Source organism: Bombina bombina, chromosome 6, assembly GCF_027579735.1.
Source record: "Bombina bombina isolate aBomBom1 chromosome 6, aBomBom1.pri, whole genome shotgun sequence".
Classification (NCBI taxonomy): domain Eukaryota; kingdom Metazoa; phylum Chordata; class Amphibia; order Anura; family Bombinatoridae; genus Bombina; species Bombina bombina.
In genome coordinates this window covers 289,954,055-289,975,506 of record NC_069504.1, presented here as the reverse complement: position 1 = coordinate 289,975,506, position 21,452 = coordinate 289,954,055, and the positions used below count along the sequence as shown (strand labels likewise).

General features: G+C 41.2%; 1 protein-coding gene and 2 non-coding genes across 3 annotated transcripts in view; 1 reads left to right on the top strand and 2 right to left on the bottom strand.

Annotated features, from left to right (window-relative positions):
• The window catches only part of PLEKHG7 (pleckstrin homology and RhoGEF domain containing G7), a 178,844-nt gene that overhangs the window by 146,264 nt on the left and 11,128 nt on the right, over nucleotides 1-21,452 (top strand). The window contains exon 16 of the mRNA XM_053716903.1: nucleotides 5,787-5,884. Coding sequence (XP_053572878.1) covers nucleotides 5,787-5,884 — 98 coding nt within the window. The remainder of the gene's footprint in view (nucleotides 1-5,786; nucleotides 5,885-21,452) is intronic.
• On the bottom strand, nucleotides 15,221-15,411 carry LOC128665306 (U2 spliceosomal RNA). The gene has a single exon (XR_008403072.1). It is a non-coding gene; the product is annotated as a U2 spliceosomal RNA (small nuclear RNA).
• Nucleotides 15,914-16,000, bottom strand: TRNASTOP-UCA (transfer RNA opal suppressor (anticodon UCA)). Its single transcript has one exon. It is a non-coding gene; the product is annotated as a tRNA-Sec (tRNA).

The window sequence follows — 21,452 nt, the reverse complement described above, 5'->3', positions numbered from 1 at the left end:
ATGCTGGAGCTACCAGCAGGACAAACGAGCATTCCTTAGAATATTGGAGAATACCCTTGGAAGAAGAACTAGAGGCGGAAAGATATAGGCAGGATGACACTTGTAAGGAAGAGATAATGCATCCACTGCCTCCGCCCGAGGATCCCTGGATCCGGACAGATACCAGGGAAGTTTCTTGTTTAGATGAGAAGCCATCAGATCTATTTCTGGGAGTTCCCACATTTGAACAATCTGAGGAAATACCTCTGGGTGAAGACCATTCGCCCAGGTGCAACGTTTGGCGACTGAGATAATCCGCTTTCCAATTGTCCATACCTGGGATATGAACCGCAGAGATTAGACAGGAGCTGGATTCCGCCCAAACCAAAATTCGAGATACTTCTTTCATAGCCAGAGGACTGTGAGTCCCTCCTTGATGATTGATGTATGCCACAGTTGTGACATTGTCTATCTGAAAACAAATGAACAACTCTCTCTTCAGAAGAGGCCAAGACTGAAGAGCTCTGAAATTGCACGGAGTTCCAAAATATTGATCGGAAATCTCACCTCCTGAGATTCCCAAACCCCTTGTGCCGTCAGATACCCCCACACAGCTCCCCAACCTGTAAGACTTGCATCTGTTGAGATTATAGACCAGGTCGGAAGAACAAAGAAGCCCCCTGAACTAAACGATGGTGATCTGTCCACCATGTCAGAGAGTGTCGTATAATCGGTTTAAAGATATTAAGTGAGATATCTTTGAGTAATCCCTGCACCATTGGTTCAGCATACAGAGCTGAAGAGGTCGCATGTGAAAACGAGCAAAGGAGATCGCATCTGATGCGGCAGTCCTAAGACTTAAAATTTCCATGCATAAGGCTACCAAAGGGAATGATTGTGACTGAAGGTTTTGACAAGCTGAAATCAATGTTAAACTTCTCTTGTCTGACAAGGACAGAGTCATAGACACTGAATCTATTCTAGAAACCTAAAAAGGTTACCCTTGTCTGAGGAATCAATGAACTGATTAGTAAATTGATCCTCCAACCATGAACTTGAAGAAACAACACAAGTCGATTCGTATGAGATTCTTCGAAAATGAGAAGACTGAGCAAGTACCCAGATATCGTCCAATAAGGAAATACCAAAACCCTGTTCTCTGATTACAGAAAGAAGGGCACCGAGAACCTTTGAAAAAAATTCTTGGAACTGAGGCTAGAGCCACAAAACTGGTAATGCTTGTCTAAAAAGAGAATCTCAGACACTAAAAGTGATCTGGATGAATCGGAATATGCAGATACACATCCTGTAAATCTATTGTAGACATATAATGCCCTTGCTAAACAAAAGGCAGGACAGTCCTACAGAAACTGAATGTTGGAATCCTTACATAACGATTCAATATTGATAGATCCGGAACTGGTCTGAAGGAATTGACCTTCTTTGGTACAATGAAGAGATAAAATAAAACCCCAGCCCCTGTTCCAGAACTGGAACTGGCATAATTACTCCAGCCAACTCTAGATCTGAAACACATTTCAGAAATGCTGAGCCTTTGCTGTGTTAACTGGGACACGGGAAAGAAAAAAATCTCTTAGCAGGAGGCCTTAACTGAAGCCAATGCTGTACCTTTCTGAAACAATGTTCTAAAACCAGAAATTGAGAACGGAATTGATCAAAATTTCTTTGAAGAAAACATAATCTGCCCCATACCAGCTGAGCTGGAATAAGGTCCGCACCTTCATGGGTACTTAGGAGCTGGCTATAGGTTTTCTATAAGGCTTGGATATATTCCAAACTGGAAATAGTTTCCAAACTGAAACCGCTCCTGAGGATGAAGGATCAGGCTTTTGTTCCTTATTGTGAGGAAAGGAACGAAAAATGATTATTAGACCTAAATTTACCTTAGATTTTTTATCCTTTGGTAAAAAAGTTCCCTTCCTTCCAGAAACAGTTGAAATAATAATTTATTACCCTGGAAAGAAAAGGAAAGCAAAGTTGACTTAGAAGACATATCAGCATTCCAAGTTTAATCCATAAAGCTTTTCTAGCTAAAATAGCTAGAGACATATACCTGACATCAACTCTAATGATATCAAAAGATGGTATCACCAATAAAATTATTAGCATGTTATAGAATAATAATAATGCTATAAAATTATGATCTGTTACTTGTTGCGCTAAAGCTTCTAACCAAAAAGTTGAAGCTGCAGCAACATCCGCTAAAAATATAGCAGGTCTAAGAAGATTACCTGAACATAAGTAAGCTTTTCTTAGAAAGGATTCAATTTTCCTATCTAAAGGATCCTTAAAATGAATTACTATCTACCGTAGGAATAGTAGCACATTTAGCAGGAGTAGAGACAGCCCCATAACCTTAAGGATTTTGTCCCAAAAAAACTCTAATCTGTCAGATGGCACAGGATATAATTGCTTAAACGTTTAGAAGGAGTAAAAGAATTACCCAAATTATTCCATTCCCTGGAAATTACTTCAGAAATAGCATCAGGGAGATTAAACACTTCTGGAATAACTACAGGAGATTTAAAAACCTTATTTAAACGTTTAGATTTAGTATCAAGAGGACTAGAATCCTCCATTTCTAATGCAATTAATACTTCTTTAAATAAAGAACGAATAAATTCCATCTTGAACAAATACAAAGATTTATCAGCATCAACCTCTGAGACAGAAACCTCTGAACCAGAAGAACCATTATCAGTATCAGAATGATGATGTTCATTTAAAAATTCATCTGAAAAAAGCGAAGTTTTAAAAGACTTTTATGTAAACTAGAAGGAGAAATAACAGACATAGCCTTCTTAATGGATTTAAAAAATAAAATCTCTTATGTTTATCAGGAACACTCTGAAAATTAGATGTTGACGGAACAGCAACAGGTAATGTAACAGTACTAAAGGAAATTTTATCTGCATTAATAAGTTTGTCATGACATGCAATACAAACAACAGCTGGAGAAACAGATACCAAAAATTATAGCAGATACACTTAGCTTGGTAGCTCCAGCACTAGACAGCGATTTTCCTGTAGTATCTTCTGACTCAGATGCAACGTGAGACATCTTGCAATATGTAAGAGAAAAAACAACATATAAAGCAAAATTGATCAAATTCCTTAAATGACAGTTTCAGGAATGGGAAAAAAATGCCAAAGAACAAGCTTCTAGCAACCAGAAGCAATGAAAAAATAAGACTTAAATAATGTGGAGACAAAAGCGACGCCCTTATTTTTTAGCGCCAAATAAGACGCCCACATTATTTGGCGCCTAAATGCTTTTGGCGCCAAAAATGACGCCACATCCGGAACGCCGACATTTTTGGCGCAAAATAACGTCAAAAAATGACGCAACTTCCGGCGACACGTATGACGCCGGAAACGGAAAAGAATTTTTGCGCCAAAAAAGTCCGCGCCAAGAATGACGCAATAAAATGAAGCATTTTCAGCCCCCGCGAGCCTAACAGCCCACAGGAAAAAAAGAGTCAAATTTTTGAAGGTAAGAAAAAATGATTAATTCAAATGCATTATCCCAAATATGAAACTGACTGTCTGAAAAATAAGGAAAGTTGAACATTCTGAGTCAAGGCAAATAAATGTTTGAATACATATATTTAGAACTTTATAAACAAAGTGCCCAACCATAGCTTAGAGTGTCACAGAAAATAAGATTTACTTACCCCAGGACACTCATCTACATGTTTGTAGAAAGCCAAACCAGTACTGAAACGAGAATCAGCAGAGGTAATGGTATATATAAGAGTATATCGTCGATCTGAAAAGGGAGGTAAGAGATGAATCTCTACGACCGATAACAGAGAACCTATGAAATAGACCCCGTAGAAGGAGATCACTGCATTCAAATAGGCAATACTCTCCTCACATCCCTCTGACATTCACTGCACGCTGAGAGGAAAACCGGGCTCCAACTTGCTGCGGAGCGCATATCAACGTAGAATCTAGCACAAAATTACTTCACCACCTCCATCGGAGGCAAAGTTTGTAAAACTGAATTGTGGGTGTGGTGAGGGGTGTATTTATAGGCATTTTAAGGTTTGGGAAACTTTGCCCCTCCTGGTAGGAATGTATATCCCATACGTCACTAGCTCATGGACTCTTGCTAATTACATGAAAGAAAACTGCTTCCTCACACTTCTACTGAATCTGCTACCCTCTAACTTAAGATTGTGACCCTTTGTTTTGCTTTTTCTTTTTGTGGAAAATGCTTTCAGGTTCCACTTTATTAAGTCCTTTCATTTATTTGAAGGTTTCTATCATATCACCTCTTTCCCTTCTCTCCTCTAAACTATACACATTTAGATCAAAGAGTCTTTCTTTGTATGTTTTATATTTTAGACCATGTACCATTTTAGTAGCCCTCTTTTGGACAGTTTCTAGTTTATTTATATCCTTCTGGAGATGTGGTCTCCAGAACTGTACACAATATTCTAGATCTGTAAAGTAGCATAAGTACTCTGCTATATCTCCCACTAATACCTCTCCCAATGCAACCAAGTATTTGACTGGCCTTACTGACTGCATTATCTACCAAATAATAATAATTCTCAAGTCCCATCCCTCTTTAAACTGATTGTAAAGTTTAATCAATTACAGCCCAGTATCTAAAAATAATCTTTCATACAGTGGCATTTTAATTTGTTAAACTTTCCGAGGACGCTTCTATTATAAAATATTTACCATTGCGTTATGGTAAACATACCGCTGTTCCTCCGCCCGCATCTCCTACTGTATTGAGCAGATCTTTGGTGTCCAGCTCGTGGAAGACCCACGATTGGAGGAAGCCTGATTCATCATCGCTCTGCTACAGAAAGTAGGAGATGCAGGCCGAGGAACGGAGGTATATTTACCATAACTCAATGGTAAATATTTTTTAAAAAGAAGCGTCTTTGTAAAGTTTAATGAATTAAAGTGCTCCTGTTTTTAAGATTATTTTTAAATACTGGGCTTTAATTAATGAAACTTTACAATCACTTTAAGTGCAAGAGTTAATTAGGTATAGTACATATTCCATAGACCTTTTTTTAATTTAGTTCAGTGATATACCCCAACCCCATAAAAAGTCTAATGTACTTTATGGGGTCTATTTAACAAGGGTCGAATGGTCCTTGTTTCCGCGTGAGCCTTCAGGCTCGTTGGAAACAGGAGTTAAGAAGCAGCGGTCTTAAGACCGCGGCTCCTAAAATCATACGCCACCTGAGGCGGCGTAAAGTAATCTGCCCGATCGGGCTGATTGACACCCCGCAAATCTGCAGGGGGCGGTATTGCACCAGCAGTTCACAAGAACTGCTGGTGCAATGATAAATGCCAACCGCATATGTTGTCGGCATTTATCGATGTACGGCGGACATGGTTCGCTATAGCGGATCATGTCTGTCCTCACATATATAAATAGACCCCCTATGTCTCTATTATCTCTTACTGTGGCCAATTAGAGGTTGCTTTAAGATTACATTTAAGACTGTAGCATTATTCTGTATACAGACAATTTAGGATAACTGAAGTGGGTGCTTCACGTCTCCAGAGTCTCTGGTTGAATTGGGGATAGCTTTATTATCAGATGGGTATTACAGGACGAGCTGTAAAAATAAATAAGAAAAGTTCAATGCAATGGTTTTACTATGATAAATTAAACATTTTTATAGGGGGTTCAATTTGTGTTTAAAGCCCTTTAAGAATTTCACCTTGAAGAGGATCTGTCCTATAGAAAGATTATTTATATTTTATTTCATATATTGATGAAATCTCCCTTTTTTCTGGATTGTTTGCAATAGTGTATGGTCTGAAGAATGCTTTCCTGATACAGCATGAGAACAGGTACCAGCAATGTATCGCAGCCTTCATTCTTCAAGCACAGACTGAATCCTCTAAGGTTTGTAATATGAATACTTCTGCCTTTATACAACGTAAACTTCCTCTTGCATTTCAAAGCATATTACCATTTGCTTCTGAACCAATGTACCAACCAAGGCTATTTCTACAAGCTTATATGACCACAAGTGTATTTTTATTGCTGTATATAAAAGACAGTATTTTAATAATGTAGTGTAGTTTTTTTTTTTAATAAATGTTATCTTATGTTTTATGATCTATGCTCTTGCCCAGCTATATATTTTGGAAAGAGTTTGATAGTTTCAATTTAAATTGATCAATTAAATATAATTAACTATTCTATTATAATATAATTTTAATCTTTCCAATGTATTTCTGTTGTCAGGTTTGCTTCATTCTCTTTGTATCCTTTGCTCCTGAGCCTACCTAAGTTTACTCTTCAACAGATACATACAGGAGCAGCAATGCACTACTGGAAACTAGCTGGTGATTGGTGGCTGCACCATATGTGCTCAGATAGCTCCCAATAGTGCTTTGCTGCTCTTGGGCCTACTCTTCAACAAAAGATACCAAAGGAACAAACACATTTTTTCATTATAGAAGTAAATGTAAAAGTTGTTTAAAATTACTTTTTCTATATGAATCAAGAAAGCTTAAGGACTTTACTGTCCCTTTAACAATTTTATACATTGTGAAAACACTGCTGCCATCTAGTGTTCAAAAACACTCTTGCAAAAATGCTGCTATCTATGCTTCAGAATTGATTTACTGTAGGTCAGAAGTATTCCACCTCTTTTGTGCATTGTACACTCATTAGATCCAGAAAGAAGAAATATGATCTTTCAATGCATAGCAGGACTGCAGGAATTAAATTAAATCAGGAGATTCCATTGTACCTACAAAGGGAGGGGTTTATTCTTTGCTATCCCTGTAACCCTTAATGACTCAAAGATGGATTATAAATGTAGAGAAAAAAAAATCTGATTTTGGGTCAACAATCTGACATGGTGGAACTTCAGACTCACATACTCAGCAGTATCCTTCCTTTTTCAGACACACTTTGATCTTTTAATGAGGAAAGAATTTTGGAATTGCAAACACTTACTCTAAGAATGCTATTCATAAAGACTAGGTAGTATGACATACAATCTCAATTTTAATCATGGGTTCTGAATAAAAGTTTCATATTTTTTTTTAGAATAAAAATAATTTATTTTTAGTTATATCAGAAAATATTGATTTTGTTATATACCATTAGAAATACATAGATCATAGAAATGAATACATTACTTGGAGGTGAACAAGGTTCATATTTGATCAACTTTGCAGCTGTAATTTATTGGAAGGAGAAAAATGATTACCTTAATACCAATTTAAATCACTTTATTTAACTAAAACAATAACATTTTATTTTTAATGCTTGCCCCTCCCTCCTCACACGAAGGTCCTTGTGCAGATCTAATCCACTCCAAACAATTTTCTATTCATTGAGCTTCTAGAAACTTAGTAAGAATTGATTCTTTGTACATGATTTGCAGGAGAGCAACGGCATTAAAGAGACAGTAAAGACAAAATTAAACAATTGATTCAGATGGAACATGCAGTTTTAAAAATATTTCCAATGTACTGATTTGATCTTTTTGCATTGCTTTGCCCTTTTTGGGGTTGTGGATTTAGGTTGTCAGTGAAAAAACAAAATTTCTCCTGTTAAGTGTAGTCAGTCCACGGGTCATCATTACTTATGGGATATTAACTCCTCCCCAACAGGAAGTGCAAGAGGATCACCCAAGCAGAGCTGCTATATAGCTCCTCCCCTCTACATCACACCCAGTCATTCTCTTGCACCCAACTAATAGATAGGATGTGTGAGAGGACTGTGGTGATTAAACTTAGTTTTTTATATCTTCAATCAAAGTTTGTTATTTTAAACGGCACCGGAGTGTGTTGTTTCCTTCTCAGGCAGAATTTGAAGAAGAATCTACCTGAGTTTTTGTGTATGATCTTAGCGGACGTAACTAAGATCCGTTTGCTGTTCTCGGCCATTCTGAGGAGTAAGGTAACTTCAGATCAGGGGACAGCGGGCAGGTTCACCTGCAAAGAGGTATGTTGCAGTATATTATTTTCTAAGGAATGGAATTGACTGAGAAAATACTGCTAATACCGATATAATGTAAGTACAGCCTTAAATGCAGTAGTAGCAACTGGTATCAGGCTGATATGTATATATGTTTACACTTAAGTATTTCTGGGGAATGGCACTTCACTGGGAAAATACTGTATGCATATAAATTTTAGCCTAACTTGCAGTGTGAGCGACTAGCAGCAGGCTTTTTAATGACTATTCATATATTAGATTTTAAACGTTTACTGGCATGTTAAATCGTTTAATTATCTGAGGTACTTGGTGAAAAATTGTTTTGGGCTTTATTTTCCACATGGCTGTCGTTTGTTTTAAATTAAAACAGTTTACTGTGCTTCCCTCACTGTTGTAGTGTGAGTGGGAGGGGCCTATTTTGGCGCTTTTACTACGCATCAGAAATTCAGTCACAGTCTGCCTTTTTCTCCCTGCATGATCCAGGACGTCTCCACAGAGCTCAGGGGTCTTCAAACTAGTTTTGAGGGAGGTAATCACTCACAGCAGATCTGTGAGACTGTGCTTGACTGTGATTAAAACGCTTATATTTTCAATTTTTATCCGTTTTTTTTTCTGATATTAAGGGTTAATCATCCATTGCTAATGAGTGCAATCCTTTGCTAAATTTGGTTTTTATAACTAATCCGGTTCATTGTTATTCAACTGTGACAGTGTTTGTGTGCTTCTTAAAGGCACAGTAACGTTTTTTTCATATTGCTTGTAAATTTAGTTGAAAAGTATTTCCAAGCTTGCTAGTCTAATTGCTAGTTTGTTTAAACATGTCTGACACAGAGGAATCTCTTTGGAGGATAGCTGTGCCTTTTCAGATCCAATGGATAAAAAGTTAGAGGGTTACCTTAAGAAAATGTTTGTTCAACAAGGTTTTATATTGCAACCCCTTGCATGCATTGCGCCTGTCACGGCTGCGGCAGCATTTTGGTTTGAGTCTCTGGAAGAGACCCTTGACTCAGCGACATTAGATGAGATTTCACACAAGCTTAAAACCCTTAAGCTAGCTAATTCATTTATTTCTGATGCCGTAGTACATTTAACTAAACTTACGGCTAAGAATTCCGGATTCGCCATTCAGGCACGCAGAGCGCTGTGGCTAAAATCCTGGTCAGCTGATGTAACTTCTAAATCGAAATTACTTAACATACCTTTCAAGGGGCAGACTTAATTCGGGCCCGGTTTGAAAGAAATTATCGCTGATATTTCGGGAGGTAAAGGCCATGCCCTGCCTCAAGACAGAGCCAAACCCAGGGCTAGACAGTCTAATTTTCGTGCCTTTCGTAACTTCAAGGCAGGAGCAGCATCAACTTCCTCTGCTCCAAAACAGGAAGGAGCTGTTGCTCGCTACAGACAAGGCTGGAAACCTAACCAGGCCTGGAACAAGGGCAAGCAGGCCAGAAAACCTGCTGCTGCCCCTAAGACAGCATGAAGTGAGGGCCCCCGATCCGGAAACAGATCTAGTGGGGGGCAGACTCTCTCTCTTCGCCCAGGCTTGGGCAAGAGATGTCCAGGATCCCTGGGCGTTGGAGATCATATCTCAGGGATATCTTCTGGACTTCAAAGCTTCTCCTCCACAAGGGAGATTTCACCTTTCAAGGTTGTCAACAAACCAGATAAAGAAAGAGGCGTTTCTACGCTGTGTACAAGACCTTTTACTAATGGGAGTGATCCACCCAGTTCCGCGGTCGGAACACGGACAAGGGTTTTACTCAAATCTGTTTGTGGTTCCCAAAAAAGAGGGAACCTTCAGACCAATATTGGATTTAAAGATCCTAAACAAATTCCTAAGAGTTCCATCGTTCAAGATGGAAACTATTCGGACAATCTTACCCATGATCCAAAGAGGTCAATACATGACCACAGTGGATTTAAAGGATGCTTACCTTCACATACCGATTCACAGAGAACATTACCGGTATCTAAGGTTTGCCTTCCTAGACAGGCATTACCAGTTTGTAGCTCTTCCCTTTGGGTTGGCTACGGCTCCAAGAATCTTTACAAAGGTTCTGGGCTCTCTTCTGGCGGTACTAAGACCGCGAGGAATTTCGGTAGCTCCGTACCTAGACGACATTCTGATACAAGCGTCAAGCTTTCAAACTGCCAAGTCTCATACAGAGTTAGTACTGGCATTTCTAAGGTCGCATGGGTGGAAAGTGAACGAGGAGAAGAGTTCTCTCTTACCACTCACAAGAGTTCCCTTCTTGGGGACTCTTATAGATTCTGTAGAAATGAAAATTTACCTGACAGAGGACAGGTTAACAAAGCTTCTAAATGCTTGCCGTGCCCTTCATTCCATTCAACACCCGTCAGTGGCTCAATGCATGGAGGTAATCGGCTTAATGGTAGCGGCAATGGACATAGTTCCTTTTGCACGCCTACACCTCAGACCGCTGCAATTGTGCATGCTAAGTCAGTGGAATGGGGATTACTCAGATTTGTCCCCTACGCTGAATCTGGATCAAGAGACCAGAGATTCTCTTCTATGGTGGCTTTCTCGGCCACATCTGTCCAGGGGGATGCCCTTCAGCAGGCCAGACTGGACAATTGTAACTACAGACGCCAGCCTACTAGGTTGGGGCGCTGTCTGGAATTCCCTGAAGGCTCAGGGATCATGGACTCAAGAGGAGAGTCTCCTTCCAATAAACATTCTGGAATTGAGAGCAGTTCTCAATGCCCTTCTGGCTTGGCCTCAGTTAGCAACTCTGAGGTTCATCAGGTTTCAGTCGGACAACATCACGACTGTGGCTTACATCAACCATCAGGGAGGGACAAGGAGTTTCTTAGCGATGATGGAAGTATCAAAGATAATTCGCTGGGCAGAGTCTCACTCTTGCCACCTGTCAGCGATCCACATCCCAGGAGTGGAGAACTGGGAGGCGGATTTCCTAAGTCGCCAGACTTTGCATCCGGGGGAGTGGGAACTTCATCCGGAGGTCTTTGCCCAAATACTTCGACGTTGGGGCAAACCAGATATGGATCACATGGCGTCTCGCCAGAATGCCAAGCTTCCTCGTTACGGGTCCAGGTCCAGGGACCCGGGAGCGGTCCTGATAGATGCCTTTACAGCACCTTGGACCTTCAGGATGGCTTATGTGTTTCCACCCTTCCCAATGCTCCCTCGTTTGATTGCCAGGATCAAACAGGAGAAAGCATCGGTGATTCTAATAGTGCCTGCGTGGCCACGCAGGACCTGGTATGCAGATCTAGTGGACATGTCATCCTGTCCACCTTGGTCTCTGCCTCTGAGACAGGACCTTCTAATTCAGGGTCCTTTCAAACATCAAAATCTAATTTCTCTGAAGCTGACTGCATGGAAATTGAACGCTTAATTCTATCAAAGCGTGGATTTTCGGAGCCAGTAATTGATACCTTAATACAGGCTAGGAAACCTGTTACCAGGAAAATTTACCATAAGATATGGCGTAAATACTTACACTGGTGCGAATCCAAGAGTTACTCATGGAGTAAGGTTAGGATTCCTAGGATATTGTCTTTTCTACAAGAAGGTTTAGAAAAGGGTTTATCTGCAAGTTCTTTAAAGGGACAGATCTCAGCTCTGTCCATTCTTTTACACAAACGTCTGTCAGAAGTTCCAGACGTTCAGGCTTTTTGTCAGGCTTTTTGTCAGGCTTTGGCTAGAATTAAGCCTGTGTTTAAAACTGTTGCTCCGCCATGGAGCTTAAATTTAGTTCTTAACGTTTTACAGGGTGTTCCGTTTGAACCCCTTCATTCCATTGATATCAAGCTGTTATCTTGGAAAGTTCTGTTTTTAATGGCTATTTCCTCGGCTCGAAGAGTCTCTGAGTTATCGGCCTTACATTGTGATTCTCCTTATCTGATTTTTCATTCAGACAAGGTAGTTCTGCGTACTAAACCTGGGTTCTTACCTAAGGTAGTCACTAACAGGAATATCAATCAAGAGATTGTTGTTCCATCATTGTGCCCTAACCCTTCTTCAAAGAAGGAACGACTTCTGCACAATCTGGACGTAGTCCGTGCCCTGAAATTTTATTTACAGGCAACTAAAGATTTTCGCCAAACTTCTTCCCTGTTTGTCGTTTATTCTGGACAGAGGAGAGGTCAAAAAGCATCTGCTATCTCTCTATCTTTTTGGCTTCGTAGCATAATACGCTTAGCCTATGAGACTGCTGGACAGCAACCTCCTGAAAGGATTACAGCTCATTCTACTAGAGCTGTGGCTTCCACTTGGGCCTTTAAGAATGAGGCCTCTGTTGAACAGATTTGCAAGGCTGCAACTTGGTCTTCTCTTCATACTTTTTCCAAATTTTACAAATTTGACACTTTTGCTTCTTCGGAGGCTGTTTTTGGGAGAAAGGTTCTTCAGGCAGTGGTTCCTTCCGTATAGAGATCCTGCCTGTCCCTCCCGTCATCTGTGTACTTAGCTTTGGTATTGGTATCCCATAAGTAATGATGACCCGTGGACTGACTACACTTAACAGGAGAAAACATAATTTATGCTTACCTGATAAATTCCTTTCTCCTGTAGTGTAGTCAGTCCACGGCCCGCCCTGTTTTTTATGGCAGGTCTAAATTTTTAAATTATACTCCAGTCACCACTGCACCCTATAGTTTCTCCTTTCTCGTTTGGTTCTCGGTCGAATAACTGGGTGTGACGTAGAGGGGAGGAGCTATATAGCAGCTCTGCTTGGGTGATCCTCTTGCACTTCCTGTTGGGGAGGAGTTAATATCCCATAAGTAATGATGACCCGTGGACTGACTACACTATAGGAGAAAGGAATTTATCAGGTAAGCATAAATTATGTTTTATGCTTACCTGAAAAATTATTTTCTTTCCTGGCATGGAGAGTCCACAAATCCATTCAATTACTAGTGGGAATTCAACTCCTGGCCACCAGGGGGAAGCCAAGAACACCCCAGCAGAGCTGTTAAAGGGACAAGAAACCCATTTTTTCTTTTCTTTCGTGATTTAGAAAGAGCATGTCATTTTAAACAACTTTCTAATTTACTTCTATTATCTAATTTGCTTCATTCTCTTGATATCACTTGCTGAAAAGCATATCTAGATATGCTCAGTAGCTGCTGATTGGTTGATGCACATAAAGGCCTTGTGTGATTGGCTACATGTGCATTGCTATTTCTTCAACAAAGGATATCTAAAGAATTGAGCAAATTATATAATAGAAGTAAATTGGAAAGTTGTTTAAAATTGCATGCCCTATCTGAATCATGAAAGTTTAATTTTGACTAGACTGTCCCTTTAAGTATCACTCTCATAACTCCCAGTCATTCGGCCGAAGAAGAAATGGAAAGAGAAGATGACACAAGGGTATAGAAGTGCCTTTAGTTAAAATAGACAAACACTGCCTTAAAAATAAATTAAGGGCGGGTTGTGGAATCTCCATGCCAGGAAAGAAAATAATTTATCAGGTAAGCATAAATGTTGTTTACTTTCAAATGGCATGGAGATTCCACAAATCCATTCAATTACCCAAGCTAAATGACACAGAAGGGAGGGAAAACAAGACTGGCGTACCTAAACAGAAAGAAGCACTGCTTGAAGAACTTTCCTCCCTGAACTCAAAAGTAAAAAAGATGCAATGAGAACCAAGAGGCCTCCTCGCAGATCGGATCCACAAAAGCTTCCTCTTTAAAGGCCCAAGAAGGAGATACAGTCCTAGAGGAATGAACTGAAAATCCCTCAGAAGACTGTTGTCCAACCGAACACCACTTTGCAACCAAAAGAAAAAGTAAAAGTTGCCTTCTGAGTTCAGATTGCCAGAAAAACAACAAAAAGTGCAATAAATTGTCCATCTCTAGGTGTCTACAGATAAAATGTTCGAGCACGCACAACCTTTAGGTTATGCCAAAAGCTGTTCCTGATGAAAGGAAGGATTAGGACATAAAGGAAATAAAACATTTCTGATTAATATTGTAGTCTGAAACCACCTTAGGAAAAAAACATTTAAATTGGTACAAAGGACCGCCACATCCGCATAAAAAATAGGGAAGGAGGGTCACACTGCGGAGCCGAAGCTCAGAGACTTTATGAGCAGGATATCTTACAACAGAGTGCATAGGCACAAACGGAGCCTTCTGCAGAACCCTAAGAACAAGATTGAGGCTCCACGAAGTAGCAACCAACTAAAACACAGGCCAATTCTAACCAAGGCCTGAATAAAGAATAGAACATTCGGTAAGTTAGCCGGACGTGAGAAAAAGAATTGAGAGGGCAGAGATCTGGCTCTTTAGAGTAGTGACTGACAAGTCGGTCTCCAGGTCAGAATCATGGAGCCATCACCATGTCTGAAAAATCTCGGTCAGACAAGACTATTCGTCCAATCTCCAAACAGTCAGCTTCAGAGAATCTAAGATAGGATTGTAGAAAAAGGACCCCGAAGTAGAAGGTCCTTCCTCAGAGGAATTTCCACTAGGAAAGAATATCTGCACCAGATCCGCAAAACTAATTTTGTGAGGTCAAGCTGGGGCAACTCCGAAGCCCACTCCTGATAGACATGGGCTATCATCTGAGGAAGGAGGGAAAACGGAGGAAAAGGACAAAGAAACTGAAGTCCCTTTGAACTGCCAGACATGGACCAGAACTGAGTGCAGATTCCATGATTTAGATTCGAAAATTGGATGGTTAGCGTTTAGACAAGAACGCCATCAGATCCTCCTGAACTCCCCATATGAAAGTTAAACACTGAGAATACTTCTGGATGAAGGTCTATATGCTCAGAAAAAAGTGCTTCTCAGATGTCCACTTCTGGACTGTGGAATGGCAGAAAGGAGACCACAAAGAGACTCCGCTCACTGAGGAACTAGAGTTACCACTTTCATGACAAAGGAACTTTTAGTTCTTTCCTCGGCGGTTGTACAAGCCACCGAAGAAAAATAGTCCGATTTGAATTCTGACACACCAGACTAAACACAGTTAGGTCACTCTAGGATATTTAATGGGAGAGGCACCCCCTGACTTAAATGAACCTAGACTGAAACCCAGCCCGACAGGCTCAGGAAGCATGTGCCCTGGGACAGGTGGTCCTGAGAGAACCACCAGGACATGGAATCTCAAGTCTGTAAGTCTAAGACTATCTTCAGAGAGGTCCAAGAGCATTCTGTATAAATATCTGAGCAAGTAAAGCTATAAAGGTCTCAGATGGAAACGAGAAAAAAGGAATAAAGTCCCTTGAAACTACCATAAGACCAATGACTTCCCTACGCAGAGCCACTGATGGAGGGGAGAACATAGAGTGGAGTACCATTCCTGAAGGAACAGCAATACTAGGCCAATGTGTGGAGTGGCTTGAGCAAGCTCTTCTTCCATCTCCCTGTCCAAGATATCCATATAATATATGGTTCCCAGACAGATGACAATCTGATATTAAACTGATAAGAACAGATACTACAAGTGATCCTAGTCAAAAGGCTGAGAAAGACAGATAGCAAGAAGATTTGATATCCTGACCTCAGTCAAGAAAATCTTCATGGAGATCGAACCTGATCGTTCCCCCAAAACTTCCCCTGGGATAAGGCAAAAAGGAACTCTTTTTTTTTTTTTTTCCTTTCTGATTCATGGAGAAACAACCATAGAATCCGAATGGGAATTTGCTAAATGAAAAGATGGAGCCTAAATCAAAATATCGTCCAGGGAAGGAGCCACTGCAAATCCTAGATGTCTGGCCATAGTCCAGGGAGCATTTAGAACCTTTTAAATATTTAAATGGCCGAGGATAGGCCGAAAGGAAGACTACAAACAGAAAATCTGTCTAGAAAGGCAAATCCTAAATATTCCTTGTGAAAAGAACACAAAGGAAGCGTCCCTCAGTTTGAAGAAAGATATGAACTGACCCTCTGGAACTAAAGGAAGAACATCAACATTTCCAAGTTGAAGGACAGAGCCTTGAAAAATCTGATAAGATACTTCATGGTCCGGGGGTCTGGTACCCAGAAGGTGGAACTGAACCACTCTGTCCTTAGATAGCTTCAGGTTTGAAGCCTGGACCCCAGACCACTGAGGATCAGTTGAGCTGGAAAGGACGAAAAATATTAAAATCTAAGTCCTGTTCAGTCAGAGGAGATTCTCTTAACAAATAGAGAAAAACTCTCCCTACATTAAATCTCTGATAGAGGACAAAACATGAACATCCATCCTGTATCTTTTACCATGCAAGATAAAAGGAGATCAAACAACACAAATCATAGGTGATCAGTATAGAGTTTGATGTTGGAAGTTAAGTCCTATACGGACAACTGATCACCACTCCCTGAGTATGGATTCCTTAGAAGAAAATCCACTCTCTATGAGGGACATAGCATACTATAGATAACATATATAAAAAGGAATGAACCAGTACAAACTGTAAATTTCCCCACAAAGGGGGGAATAAAAAATTGTCTCCATACTTCTTAGCTTGAGCAAAAAAAGGCTTCCAAAAAAAAAAAGTACATATGAGCATTAAAGCTCAACAAAAGAAAATAATATAGTCCTAAAATCAGAAGGATAACTAGGACTTCTTTTGCAATAGTCCTTCGCTGAAAAAACCTGAACCTGACTACAATAATATATGGAGTCAAAACCAATAAAACCTAGAGTTATAATCAGACCAGGGAGACATGCCCCCATCTGTACTAAAACTCTAATGAGTCATGTTGTGTTCCAGCGAGATACTACTGAGACACCAGAGGGCTCCTCCGTTGTACAAAAACCAAAGAGAAAATACACTTCCAGTGTCAAGCCGGCATCAGAGAAGACAATGAAAATATAAACCTATTTCTCTTGTAAAGGTGTATCCAGTCCATGGGTTCATCCATTACTTGTGGGATATTCTCCTTCCCAACAGGAAGTTGCAAGAGGACACCCACAGCAGAGCTGTCTATATAGCTCCTCCCCTAACTGCCACCCCCAGTCATTCTCTTGCAACTCTCGACAAGAAAGGAAGTATCAAGAGATATGTGGTGACAGTGTAGTTTTTACCTTCAATCAAGAGTTTGTTATTTTTAAACGGTACCGGCGTTGTACTGTTTTACTCTCTGGCATCTAGGACCACTATAGAGCGTTTTTTTTCCTGCAAAAATCGTGTTTAAGGGCAGGTAGGAACCACAGCAGAGCTGTGGCAGTGTGTTTGACTGTTTTTTAACGGTTTTACCGTTTTTCTAATCCGGTTTGGGGCCTAAGGGGTTAATCATCCATTTGCAAGTGGGTGCAATGCTGCTTTAGTCTCTTATACACACTGTAAAAATTTCGTAGAGTTTACTACTTTTTAACACTGTTTTGCAGTTTATGTGGTAGTTTTTTTTCTCTTAAAGGCACAGTACCGTTTTTGTTTAATTGCTTTTTCACATTTATTGAAGTGTTTTCCAAGCTTGCTGGTCTCATTACTAGTCTGTTAAACATGTCTGACATAGAGGAAACTCCTTGTTCATTATGTTTAGAAGCCATTGTGGAACCCCCTCTTAGAATGTGTACCAAATGCACTGACCTTAAAACTACCTAGCTCTTCCAATGTGTCAGAACCTATATCTCCCGCTCAAGTGACGCCAAGTACATATACCCTCACAATGTACAGAAGCCGAAGCAGGAGAGCTTCTATCTGTGGGTGACATTTCGGATTCAGGGAAGGCGTTACTTCACTCTGACTCTGAATGACTGTGACACCATTGTAGTCCCAGAGAAATTGTGTAAAATGGACAAATACTTTGCAGTGCCTGTTTACACTGATGTTTTTCCAATCCCTAAGAGGTTTTCAGAAATTATTACTAAGGAATGGGATAGACCAGGTGTACCGTTCTCTCCCCCTCCTGCTTTCAAAAAGATGTTTCCCATAGATGCCGCTACACAGGACTCGTGGCAGACGGTCCCTAAGGTGGAGGGAGCAGTCTCTACCCTAGCTAAGCGTACAACTATCCCCGTCGAGGACAGTTGTGCTTTCCTAGATCCAATGGATAAAAAATTAGAGGGTTTCCTTAAGAAAATCTTTATACAACAAGGTTTTATTCTCCAGCCTCTTGCATGTATTGCCCCAGTCACTGCTGCAGCGGCTTTCTGGTTCAAGTCTCTTGAGGAAGCTCTACAGGTGGAGACCCCGTTGGATGATATCCTAGACAGGCTTAAAGCTCTTAAGTTAGCCAATTCATTTATTTCTGACGCCGTTTCTCATTTAACAAAGCTAACGGCTAAGAATTCAGGTTTTGCCATTCAGGCGTGTAGGGCGCTATGGCTTAAATCCTGGTCAGCTGACGTTACTTCAAAGTCTAAGCTTCTCAACATCCCCTTCAAAGGACAGACCCTATTCGGGCCTGGACTGAAGGAGATAATTTCTGATATTACTGGAGGAAAAGGCCACGCCCTTCCCCAGGATAGGTCCAACAAATTAAGGACCAAACAGACTAATTTTCGTTCCTTTCGAAACTTCAAGAGTGGCTCAGCTTCAACTTCCTCTACTGCAAAACAAGAGGGAAATTTTGCCCAGTCCAAGCCAGTCTGGAGACCTAACCAGGCTTGGAACAAGGGAAAGCAGGCCAAAAAACCTGCTGCTGCCTCTAAGACAGCATGAAGGAGTAGCCCCCGATCCGGGACCGGATCTAGTTGGGGGCAGACTTTCTCTCTTCGCCCAGGCTTGGGCAAGAGACGTCCAGGATCCCTGGGCTCTGGAGATTGTTTCCCAGGGATATCTTCTGGATTTCAAAGCCTCATCTCCAAAGATAAAGAGAGAGGCATTCTTACGTTGCGTTCAAGACCTTCTGTTTATGGGAGTGATCCACCCAGTTCCAAGGGAGGAACAGGGGCAGGGATTCTATTCAAATCTGTTTATAGTTCCAAAAAAAGAGGGAACTTTCAGACCAATCTTGGATCTCAAGATCCAAAACAAATTTCTCAGGGTCCCATCCTTCAAGATGGAGACTATTCGAACCATCCTACCTATGATCCAGGAGGGCCAATATATGACTACCGTGGACTTAAAGGATGCTTATCTCCACATTACGATACACAGAGATCATCATCTGTTTCTCAGGTTCGCCTTCCTAGACAGGCATTACCAGTTTGTGGCTCTTCCCTTCGGGTTAGCCACGGCTCCAAAAATCTTTACGAAGGTTCTAGGGTCCCTACTGGCGGTTCTAAGGCCACGAGGCATAGCGGTGGCTCCTTATCTAGACGACATTCTGATTCAGGCGTCGACTTTTCAAATCGCCAAGTCCCATACGGACATTGTTCTGGCATTCCTGAGGTCTCACGGGTGGAAGGTGAACGAAGAAAAGAGTTCTCTCTCCCCTCTAACAAGAGTTTCCTTCCTAGGAACTCTGATAGATTCAGAAGAAATGAAGATTTTTCTGACAGAGGTCAGGTTGTCAAAGCTTCTAACTTCATGCCGTGCTTTTTATTCCACTTCTCGGCCGTCAGTGGCTCAGTGTATGGAAGTAATCGGCTTTATGGTAGCGCCAATGGACATAGTTCCGTTTGCCCGCCTACATCTCAGACCACTGTACTTTGCATGCTCAATCAGTGGAATGGGGATTACACAGATTTGTCCCCTCTGCTAAATCTGGATCAAGAGACCAGGGATTCTCTTCTCTGGTGGCTATCTCGGGTCCATCTGTCCAGGGGAATGAGTTTCCGCAGGCCAGAATGGACTATAGTGATGACAGATGCCAGCCTTCTGGGCTGGGGCGCAGTCTCAAACTCCCTGAAGGCTCAGGGTTTGTGGACTCAGGAGGAAGACCTCCTTCCGATAAACATTCTGGAACTAAGAGCGATATTCAATGCTCTTCAGGCTTGGCCTCAGCTAGCTGCGGTCAGGTTCATCAGATTTCAGTCGGACAACATCACGACTGTAGCCTATATCAACCATCAGGGGGGAACAAGGAGCCCCCTGGCAATGTTGGAGGTTTCAAAGATAATTCTATGGGCAGAGGTTCACTCTTGCCATCTCTCAGCTATCCATATCCCAGGTGTAGAGAACTGGGAGGCGGATTTCCTAAGTCGGCAGACTTTTCATCCGGGGGAGTGGGAGCTCCATCCTGAGGTATTTGCCCAGTTGATTCAACTATGGGGCAAACCACAACTGGATCTCATGGCGTCTCGTCAGAACTCCAAGCTTCCTCGTTACAGGTCCAGGGATCCCAAGGCAGCACTGATAGATGCTCTAGCAGCGCCCTGGTCCTTCAGCCTGGCTTATGTGTTTCCACCGTTTCCTCTGCTCCCTCGTCTGATTGCCAAGATCAAGCAGGAGAGAGCTTCGGTGATTTTGATAGCTCCTGCGTGGCCACGCAGGACTTGGTATGCAGATCTGGTGGACATGTCATCCTTTCCACCATGGACTCTGTCGCTAAGGGAGGACCTTCTACTTCAAGGTCCATTCAAACATCCAAATCTAATTTCTCTGCGTCTGACTGCTTGAAGATTGAACGCTTGATTCTATAAAAGCGTGGTTTTTCCGAGTCTGTCATTGATACCTTAATTCAGGCTCGAAAGCCTGTCACCAGGAAAATCTATCATAAGATATGGTGTAAATATCTTTATTGGTGTGAATCCAAGGGTTACTCATGGAGTAAAGTCAGGATTCCTAGAATCTTATCCTTTCTCCAAGAGGGATTGGAGAAGGGATTGTCAGCTAGTTCCTTAAAGGGACAGATTTCTGCTCTGTCTATTCTTTTGCACAAACGTCTGGCTGAGGTTCCAGACGTTTTGTCAGGCTTTAGTTAGAATCAAGCCTGTGTTTAAACCTGTTGCTCCACCATGGAGTTTAAATTTAGTTCTTAAAGTTCTTCAAGGGGTTCCGTTTGAACCTTTGCATTCCATAGATATTAAACTTTTATCTTGGAAAGTTCTGTTTTTAGTAGCTATCTCCTCGGCTCAAAGAGTTTCGGAGTTATCTGCTTTACAGTGCGATTCCCCTTATCTGATCTTCCATGCAGATAAGGTAGTTTTGCGTACCAAACCTGGGTTTCTTCCTAAGGTAGTATCTAATAAGAATATCAATCAGGAGATTGTTGTTCCTTCATTATGTCCTAATCCTTCCTCAAAGAAGGAACGTCTATTACACAATCTTGATGTGGTTCGTGCTTTAAAGTTTTATTTACAAGCTACAAAGGATTTTTGTCAAACATCTGCTTTGTTTGTTGTCTACTCTGGACAGAGGAGAGGCCAAAAGGCTTCGGCAACTTCTCTTTCTTTTTGGCTGAGAAGCATAATCCGCTTAGCTTATGAGACTGCTGGCCTGAAAGAATTACAGCTCATTCCACTAGAGCGGTGGCTACCACATGGGCTTTTAAAAATGAGGCCTCTGTTGAACAGATTTGTAAGGCGGCGACTTGGTCTTCGATTCATACTTTTTCTAAATTCTACAAATTCGATACTTTTGCTTCTTCAGAGGATATTTTTCGGAGAAAGGTCTTACAGGCAGTGGTGCCTTCCGTTTTAAGTTCCTGCCTTGTCCCTCCCTTCATCCATGTCCTAAAGCTTTGGTATTGGTATCCCACAAGT